This window comes from Papaver somniferum, chromosome 3, assembly GCF_003573695.1.
Source record: "Papaver somniferum cultivar HN1 chromosome 3, ASM357369v1, whole genome shotgun sequence".
NCBI lineage: Eukaryota > Viridiplantae > Streptophyta > Magnoliopsida > Ranunculales > Papaveraceae > Papaver > Papaver somniferum.
In genome coordinates, this window is record NC_039360.1 from 94,699,038 (window position 1) to 94,716,700 (window position 17,663).

Here is a 17,663-nt window from a genome sequence, read left to right on the forward strand (position 1 = left end):
AGTATCACACAGAAGGTGTGGGGATTAGGTTTCCCAGTTGCTAGAGTTTTCCCTTATATATTCTTTCAAATCAGAGTTTGCAATCAATGTTAGCTTGGTAACAAAACATTCAATGTTCACTGTTAGATATTGACATTTTGGAAAAAGCAAATTTGGGACGGCCTTTGGGTCTGACTCGGCGACGGAATCGGTTCTTCGTCTCAAATTTTTTCCGTTTTCTGTGACGAATTCCTTCATTAATTCAGGTGTATATTGACTTTAATATGATGGTTGGTGTTTCAAATCAAGGTTTTCTTCTATAGGAGGTATGTCAGAACTTGAGAAACGCAAATCGAGAAATGAATCTCGATCTAATCTAGAAAATTCAGAACCTCCTTTTATTTTTTCTTCTGTTAATTCTTCTATTTCTACAATGGATATTTCATCCTTATTCATTCCGGATGAAGTTATAGATGATAGCTTAAACGAATGGAGATTTTGTTTGATCGGGAGACATGATTTTGTCAAATTGAAATTTGATACTGCTGCTGAATCTTTGAAGAAATAATGGAAATTAAAAGGATCTATTCAACTAATTCCCTTGGGAAAAGGTTTTTTTATCATCAAACTGGATAATGAAGTTGATCGAAAACTAATTTGGAGTGGACTTTGGATGGTGGAAACACAAACTTTGAAACTGAGAGCATGGGAGCCAAATTTTAATCCAGAAACTCAAAAATCTTCTTAAGCATTTGTTTGGGCCACTTTTCCTGGCTTGAGCATTGAATATTGGAAAGAAATCATCCTTCTCCAAATGGGAAGCAAAATAGGAAGAGCAATAAAAGTGGATGCAACAACATTAAAAAGGGAAATTGGATATTATGCTAGTGTGTTGGTAGAAATTGATTTAGATAAATGCATTCCAAGTAAGGTTGTTCTGGAATCCAAGTATGGCAAAATTGAACAAGCTATTCAGTTCAATAAACTACCTAAATTTTGCAATCATTGCAATATTGTGGGTCATTTGGTAGCAGAATGCAGATCAAAGAGAAGAAAAGTTCTTACAAATGAATTTACTCCAGAGGTTATAGTAGAGAAGCAAAAAAAAAACAATGGAAGCCTAAGCAAGTGATTCCTCCTGCTCCTAGAGGATTGATATTTGTTTTCCTTCTAAGGAGAAAGATATAGAGCACATTATTGATCATAGTGATGAAAATTTATTAAGTGATAATGAAGTTATTGATGTTGTAATTCCACCCATCCAATATCAAGGGAGCACTTCTTCTGGTAGGTTTCACATTTTGCAGGAGAGCAATGAAGATTTCAGAGACTCATTAGATTCTTATAAAGATTTTCCAAGTCTCTCAGTTGATAAACTTATTACAATGGTTTCTAGTGTTCCATCCCCAAATTTAGTGGTAAATGTTCAACCCCCAATTGGCACATCTAATAGTGGCTCTACTTCCAATGAAAGTAATCTAGAGACAATTATTCAAGAAATAAATACTGGGAACCAAAACAATGATGTAGCAGAGTGTTCAAGTGGAAATTCAGTTCATAGTGATCTTCCTGTGATATTAAGTACTCCTTTACAAGCAACTTCTGGTGCAGGTTTGAACAATGAGACTGAGCCAGTCAAACAAAAATCAGGTAAACCTCTTAGAATTATCAATACAAGAAAACAAGCTTATCTTTTAAATGTTATTGGAAGTAAAAATGTTCAAGGGAAGAGAAGCCCTAATATTTCTCAACCCAATCCTTCTAAATGAAAGTTCCGTTTTGGAACTTAAGGGGCTTGAGAAGGATTAAGGCCAAAGAAAAGCTTAAAAATATAATAAAATCTTTTTGTTCATCTTTAGTAATTTTAGCAGAACCAAAAGTTTGGGTTACTTCTGAATTTTTGAAGAAATTAAAATTACAAGGTATGTTCTATAAAAAAAAATTCATAATTCAAGTGAAGTTAATAAAGGGAATATTTGGGTTCTATGGAGTGCTTCAATAAGTCCCCCAATAATTGTCTCAAATACAAGACAAGAAATAACAGTGGAGGTAGGTGGTAATTTGATTACTGGTGTTCATGCAACAAACTTGACTGTAAATAGAAGATGTTAGTGGGAGAAATTGATTGATTTGAATAACTTGAATAACCTTGGTTGGTGATAGGAGATTTTAACACAGTAACAAGAATGGAGGAGAAAAAAGGTGGTCTTCAACCACTAATGATCTCAATGCAGGAATTCAATGATTGTTTGAATACATGTGGATTAATTCATGCTCCCAAAACTGGTTTGGAATTCTCTTGGTACAACAATAGAGCTGGAAGTAAAAGAATAGTATGCAATTTAGATAGAGCTGTTTACAATGATAAATGGCTAGAAGTTTACCCAAGTTGGGGATATAAGGTGGGAGTAAGGGGGTTTCTGATCATGGTGTTTTATATGGAGCTAATGCTGAAATTAAAAAACCAAAGAATGTCCCATTTAGAGCTTTAAAAGTTTGGAAGAGTCATTCTGACTTTCTTCCTCTCATCAAAGATTCTTGGAAAGAAGAATTGGCAGGTAATCCTGGCTATGTTTTTATGAGCAAAATGAAAAGACTGAATAAGATTATTCAAGAATGGAATTGGAATATATTTGGGGATATATCAAAAAAACTGAAAAAAGCAGATGAAACAGTAATGCAAGCTACTCTAATTTCTGATAAAAATCCATTGGATACTGTTCTGCTCAATAATTTAGTTACAACAAGAGGAGCTCAAGAAATTCTACATGAACAACAGAAGCAGATTATTCAGCAAAAATCAAGAGTTAGGTGGTTAAAAGAAGGGGCTTTTAATACTATATTTTTTCATGTGAACTTTAAAGTAAGACAAGCCAAAAATGTTATAATGGAATTAGAACAACCAAATGGAAGTATAGTGGCTAATCAAGTTGAAATTGCAAATGTTCTGATTTCTTACTTTGAAGACAAGTTCAGATATCAAGAAGTGACATATTCTCCAGATTTCTTTCAGGACATACCTAAAATAGTGACTGAAGAAGATAATCTTTTTTTAGATGCCATTCCAATTGAAGAAGAAGTGAAAAAAGCAGTCTTTGAGCTGGATCCTGACAGTTCTCCTGGCCCTGATGGATTTGCTGGCTGGTTCTATAGAGAAACATGGGAAATCATTGGAGAAGATTTTTTGGCTATAATTTTTTTTTTGGAGCAGAGGATTTATTCCAAAGGGGTTAAACTCAAACTTTTTGTTATTATTGCCTAAGGTAAAGAATATTAAAAGAGCAAATTAGTTTAGACCTATTGGCCTGATGAATTTTAGTTTTAAATTGATAACCAAGATTATAACATCAAGATTAGGAATAATTATTCAAAAAATAGTCTCTCCTCAACAAGCTGCATTCATCAAAGGAAGAAGTATTCAAGACCAAATTGTTTTAGCATCAGAGTTGGTAAATGAATTGGATACTCCAAGAAGAGGTGGTAACATGGGCTTAAAACTAGATATTACTTAAGCTTATGATTCCTTAAGCTGGGAATTTCTTTTTCAAGTCATGAGACATTTTGGTTTTTCAGAGAAAGGGATTTCTTGGTTGCATACTCTGCTTCAGTCAGCCAAAATATCAATTCTTTTAAATGGGGGACCAGTGGAGTATTTCCAAGTGGGGAGAGGACTAAGACAAGGAGATCCCTTGTCTCCTCTTTTATTTGTAATGACCTCTTGAGCAGAATGATAACCAAAAGAATACAAGATAAAAAGTTGGCTCCAATGGTGACAAGGAAAAATGTCCAGCCATCTCACATACTCTTTGAAGATGATATTTTCCTATTTTGTAATGGTGATAGAAGAAATGTCAGGAAACTTTTAAACATTCTCAGAGATTATCAAGCAACCTCAGGTCAGATCATCAGCCTTGAGAAAATTAAGTGCTTTATAGGGGGTACAAGTGATTCAAGGAAGATTCAAATAGCATAAGAATGTAATATGGGTCCATCATCCTTCCCAGATAAGTACTTGGGTGTCATTTTAAATCCTGGTAGAATCAAGACAATACAAGTATGGGCGTTTGTGGAGATAATATAAGAAAGACTAGCTGGATGCATTGGAAAACTACTCTCATTTCAAGAGAGACTGATTCTGGTTAAATGTGTGCTCTGCAGTATCCCAATCTATAACATGTATGTGTACAGATGGCCTCAGAAAGTTCTGAAAGAGAGTGAAAGATTAATTAGAAATTTTCTGTGGACTGGTGACCCTGCAACAAAAAAACTAATTACTGTGAATTGGGATCAGTATGCTCTTCTCTGTATGAAGGTGGATTGGGGTTAAGAAGGCTGGAAATCATTAATAAAACACTACTAATGAATCTATATTGGAGAATTCAAAATGGGTCAAGTGAAATGGAAAAATACTTCCAAGCTAAATACCAATACAAAAAGGGTGAGTGGATTAAGCATTATAAAAAGTCTTCCATATGGCCAGGGCTGAAATGGGTTGCAAATGAAGTTCATGAACATACCAGATGGCTAGTAGGTAATGGATCAAAAATTTTGGTTGGAAAAGACATACAGATTAAAGAAAAAGCACTTAATGAATTGTATCCAGATAATCCTTTCTTACTGCAATACCCTGACATGAAGGTGGCTGATATATTATTAGAAGGTGAATGGGTAATACCTAATGAATTGCTGGAACTGTTTGAGGTCAATGAGTTACCAGTTGTAAATAATGATGAAGATAAGAGGGTTTGGTGTGGCTCAATATCAGGGGAATTTTCAGTGGCTTCAGCTGTGGAATGTATTAGAAAAAAATATCCAAAACAGAAATGGACTAATCAGGTATGGAAATCCTCAATCCACCCTAATATTTCAAGCAATATATGGAAACTAGTAAGAGGTGCATGTCCCACTGGTGAGAAAATGAGAAAAAGAAAATTCTGTTTAGCTTCAAGATGTGTCTTTTGCAAAAATGCTAAAGAAACATTGGAACACATATTATGGAATTATGATTTCAGTGAAATTATATGGAAATGTCTTGGAGATATGTTTTGCTTTGTTAATCCAAGATCTTTTGAAGGAGTTTTTAAAATTGCTAAAGGAAAGAGTCCAGCAATACAAGAGGTGTGGAAAACTACAGCTTTCATCACCTTACAAGAACTGTGGTTCTTAAGGAAAAAGTGTGTCTATGAAAATGAGAAGATAAATGATAATAAACTCAAGACAAGAATCATGCATTTTACTGCAGATTGTGATGTGGGAATGAAGGCTACAATGTGGAACTCAACATATGATCTGCAGGTACTAAAAAATTTTGGATTAAAATGTAGAAAGGTAAAAGCAACAAGAATACAAGAACTTTACTTCTACTTTCCAGAAAGAAACTACTTGTTACTCTGCATTGATGGAGCCTCCAAAGGAAATCCTGGGACTGCTGGATTTGGTTATATTGGAAGAAATAACAGTGGAGACTGTGTGATTGCTGTGGCTGGTGGACTAGGATTGGCTACAAACTATTATGCAGAAGTCGTGGTTGTCTTATGTGCAAGGGAATGGGGAATACAAAATGGGTTTTTCCATCTAATATTTAGATCAGATACATAGGCAGTAATTGAAGCTTTCAGAACTATACAGGTTCCCTGGTTTGCAATTTCAAGATGGAATCATATCTATAAAAAAGCATTGGACTGGAGATTCATTCACAGTTACAGAGAAATAAACTTCTCTGCAGATGCTATGGCAAAAAAGGTGCAAGTCTTCAAAGGGGGGAGTGTATTAGATAAAACCACAGACCACCATTCATATCTCAAATGGAAAATGAACACCAGGTGTATTATAGATTTAGTTAGATCAATTCTCTAGCAAAAATCTGTAATGGGCCCTATCTAAATGGGTTCTATTTTCTGATTTTTTTTTTTGTTTTTGGGTGCCCTTTTGTAAACTCTTTTGTAACTTTTAGCATTCAATAAAATTCTTATTATCGAGCAAAAAAAAAAAATCGTTAGATGAAAACCTGATTTAGATTCAAGCTAATATATTTTAACCGTTAGATCGAAAACTAGCTTGTTACACACAAATGAAATGCACGTTTCTAGGCTTTTGTAACCGTACCCAAACTTGTACATTTGTTGGTTCAAAAATAGTCAACCAAATGGTTAGCCATATGATCACTTTCATATCAACCATATTCTTCTTCACCATAACTAGTTCAAATGACTCAAATGAATTAGTTAGAGAGTTGTTCAATTATAAGGAAATCTTATGTAACTACACAAAACAAAATCGAAGCAAAAATGATTTGATTCACTCGAATTGGTTCATGAACTATATAGCCACGGTTTGCATTTGCATTCCTTAGTTTATATTAGAATAAGTTCACAAACATCGTTTTTAGATATAACCTACTCAAGTTCGTGGACTTAAGTTCCCGGACGGAGTTCACAAACTCCAGTAGAAATTCTCAGGACAAGAACTTCCGCCAGTTCGCGGACTGAGTTCGCGGACTTGGCTCACGCCACCATGCCGGTTCTCTTGATCAACAAAGTTCGCAATCTTCGGTTCAAGGAATAAGAACTTATACATATATGTGTTTCCACAACAATGCTTATATCCTCCAATGGTTATATAAACTAAACTCTCATTTCAATCATTGGAACATTCTTAGAGGACGTTGATATTCTATAGTTGTTATTCAAAAACTATTTTTCGTCAAAGTAAGCAATTTCCAAAGTGATTGAAAGTTGTCATGACTTTCGTCACTAGGTAAAGATGAACTTGGTTAAAGCGAAAGCTTACCAACACATATTTCGAGAAATAGATATGCGAGATAAACTCGACTCAAAATAAAAAATGTGTGTAATCTAAGTCTATATAGCAAAACGACTTTTGTCTCAAGATAGGAGATAAATATACTTTTGAGTGATAGATAAGTTCAAGTCTCCACATACCTTTTAGTCGATGAAGATCCACCAGTTCCTTGAGTAGTCATTCGTCTTGTATGATGATTGCCATGGAGTTCTTGAGCTCAACTACACTTTCTATCCTAGTCCGAGACCTTAGCTATAGTAGACTAGAAATCAAGACTTATAGTTTTGATCACTAACATTGACAAACATGCTTGATATAGCAACGCATGCGAGTTCGACCGAGCAATGCTCTAACATAAACAACATATCCCATAACAATTTGCAACATATAAAATCATAAAGATTAAAATCATCTTCCAAAAAATACTTTAGAGTTTAAATAAATAAATCTAAAAACAATGAAGATGAAAATCGTTTGACATAACTATGTGTACTCACAATAATGGTTATTCCAAACCCTAGTTATTCTTCTAAAAACATAAAAAGAAGATTTACTAGACAAAATCAAAGTTCATTGAGAACCTCATACCTTTCAATGAATCCATCATAGAATGTGTCACTGATTTCCTTTATTCTCATGACCGTAGACACACCATGTTCGTGAGTTAGAACACTAACTTTACGATTAACAACCCGAGCAAGTTGTCTACTCTTGACACAATCCATGATAAGTTTTTCTGGTTCCGTATCAGAATATTTTGATTTGCAAGGATTTTGGCCTGACCATCTAAAAGTTGGTTTATTTGCAGTTGGAGATTTGCAAACTCGACCTTTGAATCGTTTTGAAAACGAGTTAAATCCTTATCGGAATCATCAATCTAGGAGTTGTGGTCCTTCCTTGCAAGCATCTTCTCTAGAACCAGCTATTGAATCGAATCACGTCCTTGAGTGTTTTGCTCCATATCAATTTGCACAATCTCTTGAGATTTTGCAAGGTTCTCCATGAATATTTTGATAGGGATGAATTAATACAGTATAAGGTATATATGTATTAAGAGAAGACACTTCTCAGAAAGGAAACCCTAAGAATTCTTAGGAGTAGGACACGGACGTTCACGGACCATTTACAAGAGAGGGATGAATTTTAGCGAAAGCTATTAAGAAGAAAAAAAACATTTTCCAATATTGCTCAATAATTCTTAAAAATTAGAGCATGAATCATGAAGTAGACTAGCATGACTCAGATTGATTGACAACAACTCACAACAGACATACAACAAATCTTGAGACTCCCATAGTCATCATCCTTGTACCTCTCAAGATAGATTCAAGGATGGGATTACCTAGAGTTAGGTAACGGAGTGAGAAGTAATCTCACTGCTAAACATGGGAGAAGGTTTGTACAAGTTGTTTGACTTGTTTACTTGTATATTTCATTCTTTCCATCGATTATAACGTATTCGAGAGGAATTTGTCATAAACCTTTTCAAAAGTCCATCTGAAGGATTTTTCTGAGGAATGAGTCTAGGACCTCTAGGAATCGGTTTCAGAATAGGAAATTTGAAGGATTTCCATTTTTCTGATCTAGACTTACCAGACTTGTTCTTATAAACACATGGTAATTGTCCATTAGTGGCAGAAGAATTTATACCATAAAGAGGAACATGAAACCTGTGATGATTTCTAGACAAGATATCATTTTTATAAGATTTCTGGATTTCCGTAGGTAAGAAACTCACTACAGATGTCGTTAGACGATTTACTCCATTGACAGTAGAAAGAAGCAAATTATGAAGATTAGAGATCTGTTTCCTTCTGTTAAAACAATGAAGAGCATAGTGATTCCTTTTCCCACAGAAAGAACAACATCGTGGTTTAGAGACATGATTCCCTTGACCGAACCCTTCATCCTTCACATGCACACTTTGCAAGTGACTCTCAGGTACTTCCTTGTAGGAATTTTTCTTTACACTGGGTAAAACCTTGTGAGTATCAGGAGAAGATGATTTAATCATCAAAACAGAGTTTTCCTTTCTCAGGGTGTTACATTGTTCTTGGGAAAATTGCAGAGATGCAACAAGTTTCTCTTTTTAAACACGAAGGCTGTTTATTTCTAATGAATGAGCCCAGATTAAATCCTTTTCTCTAACTGAGTCTTATCTAACTGTTTCTTCAAGAGAACTAATCTTTTCACGCTGTAGAGTAGTTTCTTGAACCATTTTTTCGACATTGTCAGTGAGAGATTCAATATAACAATAGAGTTCACGTTCTCTTTCAAGGGATTTCTCAAGTTCATCAATAAGCAGATCATTTTTTTCTTCAAGAATCATAATTTCAGAAACTTGAACATCAATGATATCAACTGATTTTTTTAACGATCTGGTGAGTTCCATTTCGGATTCTGACACAATCCCGCAAATCTTGTTTTTCCCTCGGGATTCGGAAGAATCTACTAAGGAGTTATCCTTTGAGGCAAACCCAAGATTTTTGGTGTAATCCGAACCTTTGGAAGACATATAATATTCTTTAACAAAAGAGACACTTCTTAGTTCCTTAGAGCACAGATTGCTACAAACACACACTTATGAGGTCTTTAATGTGTTTGCCTGCTCTGATACCAATTGAAAATGCGGGGGTACAACAACCACACCCAACAATTCGTTTGGCAATCTGAGAGGACTTACTCCAATACACTTTCTAGAGAATCAACTAGACAGTCAGACTCAATCTAGATTAAAGTATATCAAAGAGTTTAATATCTCTAACTCTTAATTCAATCAGCAATCAACAAATAAAAATCTGCGATCCCGATCGATTAAGAGGAGTAACTTGAACGGTACCAAAGACCAATGTTCAAGTGTCAATCAATGTAAATCAACAACCAAAGGTTGGATATTTTAATTGATTGATCATAACGCACAACCTGTGATATTTCAATTATATAACAAAATATAATGCGGAAAAGAAATAACACAGACACCAGAATTTTGTTAACGTGGAAACCACAAATGCAGAAAAACCTCGGGACCTAGTCCAGACTGAACACCATACTGTATTAAGCCGCTACAGACACTATCCTACTACCAATTAACTTCGGACTGAACTGTAGTTGAACCCTAATCAATCTCACACTGATTCAAGGTACAGTTGCACTCCTTATGTCTCTGATCCCAGCAGGATACTACGCGCTTGATTCCCTTAGCTGATTTCACCCACAACTAAGAATTGCTACGACCCAAAGTCGAAGACTTGATAGACAAATCTGTCTCACACTGAAAAGTCTATAGGATTGAATAAATCTGTCTCCCACATAAATACCCAAGAGTTTTTGTTCCGTCTTTTGATAAATCAAGGTGAACATGAACCAATTGATAAACCAGACTTATATTCCCAAAGAACAACCTAGTATTATCAATCACCTTACAATAAACTTAATCGACTAGCGAAACAAGTTATTGTCGAATCACAAACGATGAGACGAAGTTTGTTTGTGATTACTTTTCTATCTTGCCTATCGGAGATATAAAATCTCGAGCCAATTATTTCAATTTCACTCAACACGATAGAAACAGCAAGATCAGATCACGCAACTACAAAGATAATAGTTGGGTCTGGCTTCACAATCCCAATGAAGTCTTCAAGTCGTTAACCTACAGGGTCTCGAGAAGAAACCTAAGGTTAAAGGAGAATCGAATCTAGTTATGCAACTAGTAACACACAAGAGGTGTGGGGATTAGGTTTCCCAGTTGCTAGAGTTCTCCTTTATATAGTTTTCAAATCAGGGTTTGCAATCCAAGTTATCTTGGTAACAAAGCATTCAATATTCACCGTTAGATGAAAAAAATGATTCAACCAAGCTAATATCTTTCAACTGTTACATCGAACTTAGCTTGTTACACACAGATGAAATGTACCCTCATTTAGGTTTATGTAGCCGTACCTAAACGTGTACACCATGTTGGTTCAAAAATAGTTAACCGAGGTTAGCCATATGGTTACTCTCATATAAACCTTATTCATCTTAACCATAACTAGTTCAAATGAAACTAGTTAAAGAGTTGTTCAATTGTTTAGAAAACACAATTGAAATCAAATCGGTTTGATTCACTTGAATCAATCATGAACATTATAGCCACGGTTTTCAAAGATTGCATTCCTTATGATTTGAATTTTTAAGTTCACGGACTTGACCGATTTGACAAAGTAACCAGCTTAAGTATGCGTACGAGTATGCGTACTTAAGCAACCGGTTTTGAGTTTGTGAAGTTTCCAAACTCAGCAGAAATTTTCGGTTCAAAACTTTCGCCAGTATGTGTACTGGTACGCATACTTAAGGTGACTGGTTTGTGAGTTTTGCCAAAACCAAACTCAGCAGAAATTCTCGGTTTGAGAACTTCTGCCAGTATGCGTACGGGTACACATACTTAACCTGTCTCCTTCACCAAATCCGTATACACACATATGCATACTCTTGTATTCCGGTTTATGGACTTATACACTAATGTGCGAACACACTATATATGCTTATATCCAAAGATGGTTACATCATCAACTCTTTATTTCAATCATTGAAACATTCTTCTATAATGTTAATAGCCGTTTTCACACACTATCAACATCAAAGCAATTTTCAAGATATTGAAATAATCATTATTGAAACCTTCCAAGTCTTACACCAAATGATTGTACCACACAAACCATGTAAGATGTTATTCAACAATTTTCTCATGATATAAGATGAACTTGGTCGAAGCGAAAGATTACCAACACATATTTCGAGAAATATGTAAGCGAGATATACTCAGCTCGAAATCTCAAATGTGTATAGAGAAAACTATATCGTATCACGACTTATGTTACGATATAGTTTGACCAAATCTTTATCCTACAAAACATTTTATTTTAAAAAGAAATACTAGTGGGACCCAAAAAAACCAAATATGTTCATTTTGCCCTGCCTTACCATAATGGGGAAATCCGTTTGACCATCACGTGGCTCAACAAAATTTTGAGTTTGTTTATTATCATAGGAACTGCTCTAAAGAGCCAGCGTCCTTAAAAGCCTGGCGTTTTTAGGGGCCACTCAAAAGGATTTAGGGTCCAACAATAAAACAAAAAAGGTCACCCAAAGGGAAAATGTAGCCAGCCCTTATCTCGCGTAATTCGTAATGGCGAAATTACCCTTATATATTCGGAGGATATGATAACATTGTTACCCTCCGAATGCAATCGGAAGCCAAAATCGTTCCCATACTTCCGATTGTAGTCGGTGCAGTATTAGAATGATTTGTGTTTCATTTTTTCCATTTATTTTTAATTTTTGAGTTGTTAGAGTTATAGAGAAGAAGGTGAAGGGAAAAAAGAGAAAACCCATTTTATCACTACAAAAATGGATGGATACGAAGAAGAAGGTGAGAATCATGACGAAGAACAAAATGTTGAGGGTTCACGACCGTTTAGAGAAGACGATTTGGGGTATATGTTGAATGATCCAAACTTTTGTGGAGAGGAAAACATAGACGACCCTTTCATGGAAGAAAATGGAGAATCGCATGATATTGAAGCTAACGATGCATGTAAAACACAGGTATTGTGTTAAGAAACTCAAATACTCGATTTGCATGCGTTTGTGTGCTTTTGTAAACAAGAAAAACCGATTATTGCATGTATTGAATGCCATGAACTACCCAGATTCGGTAGATAATTTCTAGATTAAACTTACGAATATAACACACTGAGTACCAAATATGTATATTCGGTAGTTACGAGATACTAGTTTACTGCCGAATATGAGAAAAACCCCAAACTGGTTTTCCAAAAATATCTACATTCGGTAGTTATGTAGAGTTATTTACCTCCGAATGGCCCCAAAAACGAATTCCTCAGAAAATTTCAAAACTCAGTATTCTTATCCTTTACAATCGGTAATAGTTTAACATTATTTGACTGCCGAATATAACAGTGGCCTCAAAATAAAATTTCCGAAAACTTGAAAATCGGATGTTTATCGATTAAAGTTATCTCTCGGTTATTTATATTCGGCTGTTTTACTATATATTTTAGCTTCCGATTATATCATTTTTTGCACTCAGTAAACTGTGTACATTCATTTGCATAAATCGGGTGTTTTGGGTAACCGATAGGATTCCGAATATAAAGTATTCGGAAGTTTGACTTATTTAATTACCTCTGAATATATCATTTTTTTCACTCAGTAAACTGTGTACATTCATTTGCATAGATCGGGTGTTTTGGGTAACCGATAGGATTCCGAATATAGAATATTCAGAAGTTTGACTTATTTAATAACCTCCGATTATTGTATAATAATTTGTTGCTTTCATATGCAGGCCGTTGAAGAGTTTGTTGATGACTTCTATTTGAGGCCAGACACTTCCCTATACTATGCAAACGATTTGGTATACTCATTACTACTTTTTTTATTTTTTCAAAATTTATATGTTAAATGGTTATGCTTATTAGGTTTGTTTTGTTTTATGCACGTTTAGACATTTGGAAGTAAGAAGGAGGCAAAGGAATGGCTTATGAACAAGGCAAAAGATAACATGTGCGTGGTAGTTCAAAATAATCATGTTAGTGACACTCGATTTGAAATGATTTGTGAGCGAGGTGGGACGCGAAAGAGTCACGAGGGAAAGAATAGTAAGTACATATGGAAGCCGAATAGGAAATACCGAAGCAATACCAAGAAGATAGGATGCCCATTTAAGATTGTCTTCTATAAGCCCGATGGTATTAAAAGTAAAGAGTATAAAATGTATAAAGTTGATAACGGTTGTCACAACCATGATGATCCGTTGGATTTAATTGGACATGTAATGGTTGCCAAGTTAAAACCACATCAAATGCAGACGGTGGGGTCTATGCGGATCCAAAAAGCGAGTGCGATCTTAAGTAAAATAAAGGCGGACGATCCCGACAACTTGTCTTCTTTGTCTACAATTAAGTCGGCCCTAGCTACGATCAAAAGGACTGATTGGGATGTAGAAACACATCATGCAACAATCGGGAGTGGTTAGCGGAGTTACACGGCTACACCTTGAGAAGGAAAGAAAAGGATGGTATAGTATAGTGGTTCGTATTTTCTTGGCACATCCCGAAATGATCCAATTGGCTCAATGCTTTCATCAAATTTTGTTGATAGATGCTACTTATAAGACAAACAAGTATAACATGCCGTTGTTGAACATTGCTTGCCATACTTCGGACAAAAACACGTTTACGATTGCATGGGGTTTAATGGATCATGAGAACAATGTGAGTTTCATTTGGATGTTGGAGACGTTGAGGTCCATTTATAACGGTGATAATTTTCCAAGGGTTATTGTAACGGATAACGATCAAGCCTTAATGCATGCAATAGCGGTAGTGTTTCCGGAAGCCCAAAACTTGCAATGTACGTGGCACATTCAATGCAATCTCAAAACCAATTGCCATCATCATTTCCAAGCTAAAAGACCAAGGAAGGGTACCAAGAGGTCAAAGGAAGAGGATGAGCGCATTAGTAAATTAACCTTGGAAGAACGTAAGGAAGAGGATAGGCTATTTGAAGAAAAGTGGAAGGAGGATGGAATAATTTGGAAAATGTTCATGAAAGCATGGGACAAAATCGTTTGGTCGATGACCGAGGAAATTTACGAATGTAACTTGAAGAAATTTGAGGATGAATACAGCACGGACTACCCAAAACCGGTTGAGTATTGTAAAACACAATGGTTAACGATTAAGGAGAGGTTTGTGTTTGCATGGACATATGAATATCGTAACTTCAAGAACGAGGCGACAAGCATTGCGGAGGGGTCTCATGGTCGACTAAAGAAAATACTAATTGGTAGTCAAAATGGAGTTGTGTCGATCCAAGAAGCAATCCATGAATTCACCAATCGTGATCTCGTAAAGATTAGGAAATGTATGCAATTTAGTGTACACCAATTCCCGATGGAACATATTAAGGAAAAATTGCTTCTAAGGGGAGTTGTTCATAAAGTTTCAAGATGGGAATAAATCGCATGATGAAACAATTGAAGTTATATAAAACTTATGATGACGAGAATACGGTTTGTGTTTGCAAGGATATGATAGGTATTGGACTCCCATGTCGTCATAAGTTGGGTAGGTATGTTGAAGTGATTGACATCGATGATATTCACCCATTTTGGAAGCAATTAAATTTCACTCCGAACACCCCGGTAGTTGATGGTCCGTCTTTCTTCGAGTCGGAATTGTATGCACGAATAGCCGAGCGTTACGCTACATCAAACGGCACCAAAAAGCAAATATTGATGCATAATTTGGAGGAAGCCCTTCACCCTTGTTTAAGGGAGGTTGATGAACCTATTAAGCAAAAGAACACCGGTAGGCCGAACACCGAAGTGTCGAGGACCATCCAAAGAAAAGAGTTGAAGGAGTATTTGTCTAATAAAAGAATATTGTCTAGGCACGAGTGTTCGGAAGCCGAATTTGAAGATGAGCCGGAACCTAAGAAAAGAGGTCGTCCAAGAAATGATCAAAGTGGACCAACCACCCGACAAGTAAGGCCAAAGATCTCTACAGAGCCTTCTCAAGTAAGTCAACCCAATGTTGTCGAAGAAGTTGTTGAGCAAATGAACGCCTCGCAACAAACCCAACCAATGGAAATTCTTACTATAAAAGAGGACAAAGGTACTCTTCGTTGCCCTAGAGATCTTAATGGAAGACCAAATCGATCCACATATACAATATACAAAGAGTATTTGGAACAACTCCCTCCACTTATCATTCCATTTGTTTTGTCGACCGACGAGGTTGATGGGGATGGAAATTGTGGGTTTCACGTTGCTACGGAACAAATGGGTTACTTTAGAGAGGCGGATATCGAAGATGTCACCCAATGCCAATATTTAAGAAATAAGATGGCGGTACAACTAGTGAAGGACAAGGGTTTTTATATGGAGATGATGAGGCGAGGAGATAGATACGACAAAGAACAAGAGTTCAAAGACTTAGTTGCGCGTGTGAAGTGTCGAAAGGGATTGAAGACAATCGGATCCAAGTATTGGATGACAATGCCTAAATTTGGATATCTCCTAGCGGACGTTTTGAATTGCGTGGTACATTTCTTTTCGTTCCTCCTATGTATGGACTTAGCATGACGTTTGCACCCACAAGAACGGCTTGCGACGAGTCGGTTAAAGATAGAAGAATCGTAATGGCATTTGTGAATGAAATGCATTTTATCGGTTTAAGAGTAAAGAAAGATTGTCCGTTACCTCCGTTGAGTAAGTGGCACGATTACTTCCCGATGAACCATTGCAAGGATTGGGTGAAACAATATGAGTCCAACATGGTTGATTGGGATCGTGTTATGGACAACAACTTTCCCGCTGAGTTACTCGAATTGATCCCCTCGGATGATGACGATGTTTGATCGTTTTTTTTCGAGGCACGATTATAATTTTTTTTGAAACTATGTAATCGGAACAACAGTATTATAACACTTCAATACGATTAATCATATTCGGGAATTCCATATTTTATCAAACCGCCGATTAATATTAAAAATTTGAATTTACAGCACTCAAACATCACATGTTATTCTTTTTTCCCAGTCCGAGATGCAACAATCAACGCGGCTTCGAAATGTAGAAACGACTCTCCTCTCCACTTGGAATAAGCATCTTGTGCCGCAAACCTGTCGTCTCTGTGCCTAGCAAGAATACGGTTGTACTCGGTGCACAATTTTATAACATGGTGCACCCTTGAAGAAACATGGGATGGTTCATAATTGTGGCGTGGCTTCTTGTACTTACCAACAAAAGGACCCAATGAAACGTTAATCCAAAATATACGATCGTCCTGCTGTTCTTTGGGTAGATCTTTCACAATGTAATAATTTTTTATCCATTCGGTCTCTTCCTCAACTTGTTTTAATCTTTCTCTATGATGGAATTGTTCTTGACCTCGCTTCTTAGCCTTGATTTCCTCTTCCTCCTCCTCCGTTGCCACTAACGATGGTTTAATTTTTTTGGGTTGTTTGTTCCTTTTTTGTATTTCTTCTTCCCTTGCTGCAATTGATGTAGTTGTTCGCTTGCATCTTCGAAGTATGTTGTCGATTGATGATGGACTTGCCATTGAAAAGGTTTTTCATTCAGATTTGTTACTCAATAATAACTGAGAGGGGTTACCCTCCTTATATAGATTAGAGTTCCAACGGATCTAATTTTTGAAAATATGGCCGTTGAGGTTTCTGAAAATATGGCCGTTGAGGTTTCGTATCATTGGTGCACTACAATCGGTTGTTAACGATACACGTATTACCTCCGAATAAGACATTCGGTGGAAACTTAAATTCTTATCTACCGATTAAGTTGGTATTTCTAAACACGACTATATTATTCGGAGGATAATTGTTTTGTAAAGTTCCGAATGTACGATGGCCCAAAAATCAGAATTTGGGAAAAACTTATACTTTTCAAATTTTGAAATTGAAATAATCGGAAGTATAATTAGTTACCAAAACTTCCGAATATGGGCTGTCTAACATTCTATATTGGCCCTTGGAACCACTTAGAGACAAGGCGTGGTTTGTTTTGAACTTGCTATATTCGGAGGATAATTGTTTTGTAAAGTTCCGAATGTACGATGGCCCAAAAATCAGAATTTGGGAAAAACTTATACTTTTCAAATTTTGAAATTGAAATAATCGGAAGTATAATTAGTTACCCAAACTTCCGAATATGGGCTGTCTAACATTCTATATTGGCCCTTGGAACCACCTAGAGCCAAGGCGTGGTTTGTTTTCAACTTGCTATATTCGGAGGATAATTATTTTGTAAAGTCCCGAATGTACGATGGCCCAAAAATCAGAATTTGGGAAAAACTTAT

The 17,663-nt window shown here is 36.0% G+C and overlaps 2 protein-coding genes across 2 annotated transcripts; both read left to right on the forward strand.

The window, feature by feature from the left end:
* The first annotated feature begins 2,165 nt into the window (after window positions 1-2,165).
* Window positions 2,166-4,306, forward strand: LOC113359755. The gene is made up of 3 exons (XM_026603338.1): window positions 2,166-2,381; window positions 2,450-3,123; window positions 4,138-4,306. The coding sequence occupies exons 1-3, from the start codon at window positions 2,166-2,168 to the stop codon at window positions 4,304-4,306; spliced, it is 1,059 nt and encodes a 352-aa protein (XP_026459123.1).
* Window positions 4,307-4,338: 32 nt separating this feature from the next.
* Window positions 4,339-5,577, forward strand: LOC113359756. The gene has a single exon (XM_026603339.1). It carries the CDS (start codon window positions 4,339-4,341, stop codon window positions 5,575-5,577), a length of 1,239 nt encoding a protein of 412 aa, XP_026459124.1.
* Window positions 5,578-17,663: the final 12,086 nt, after the last annotated feature.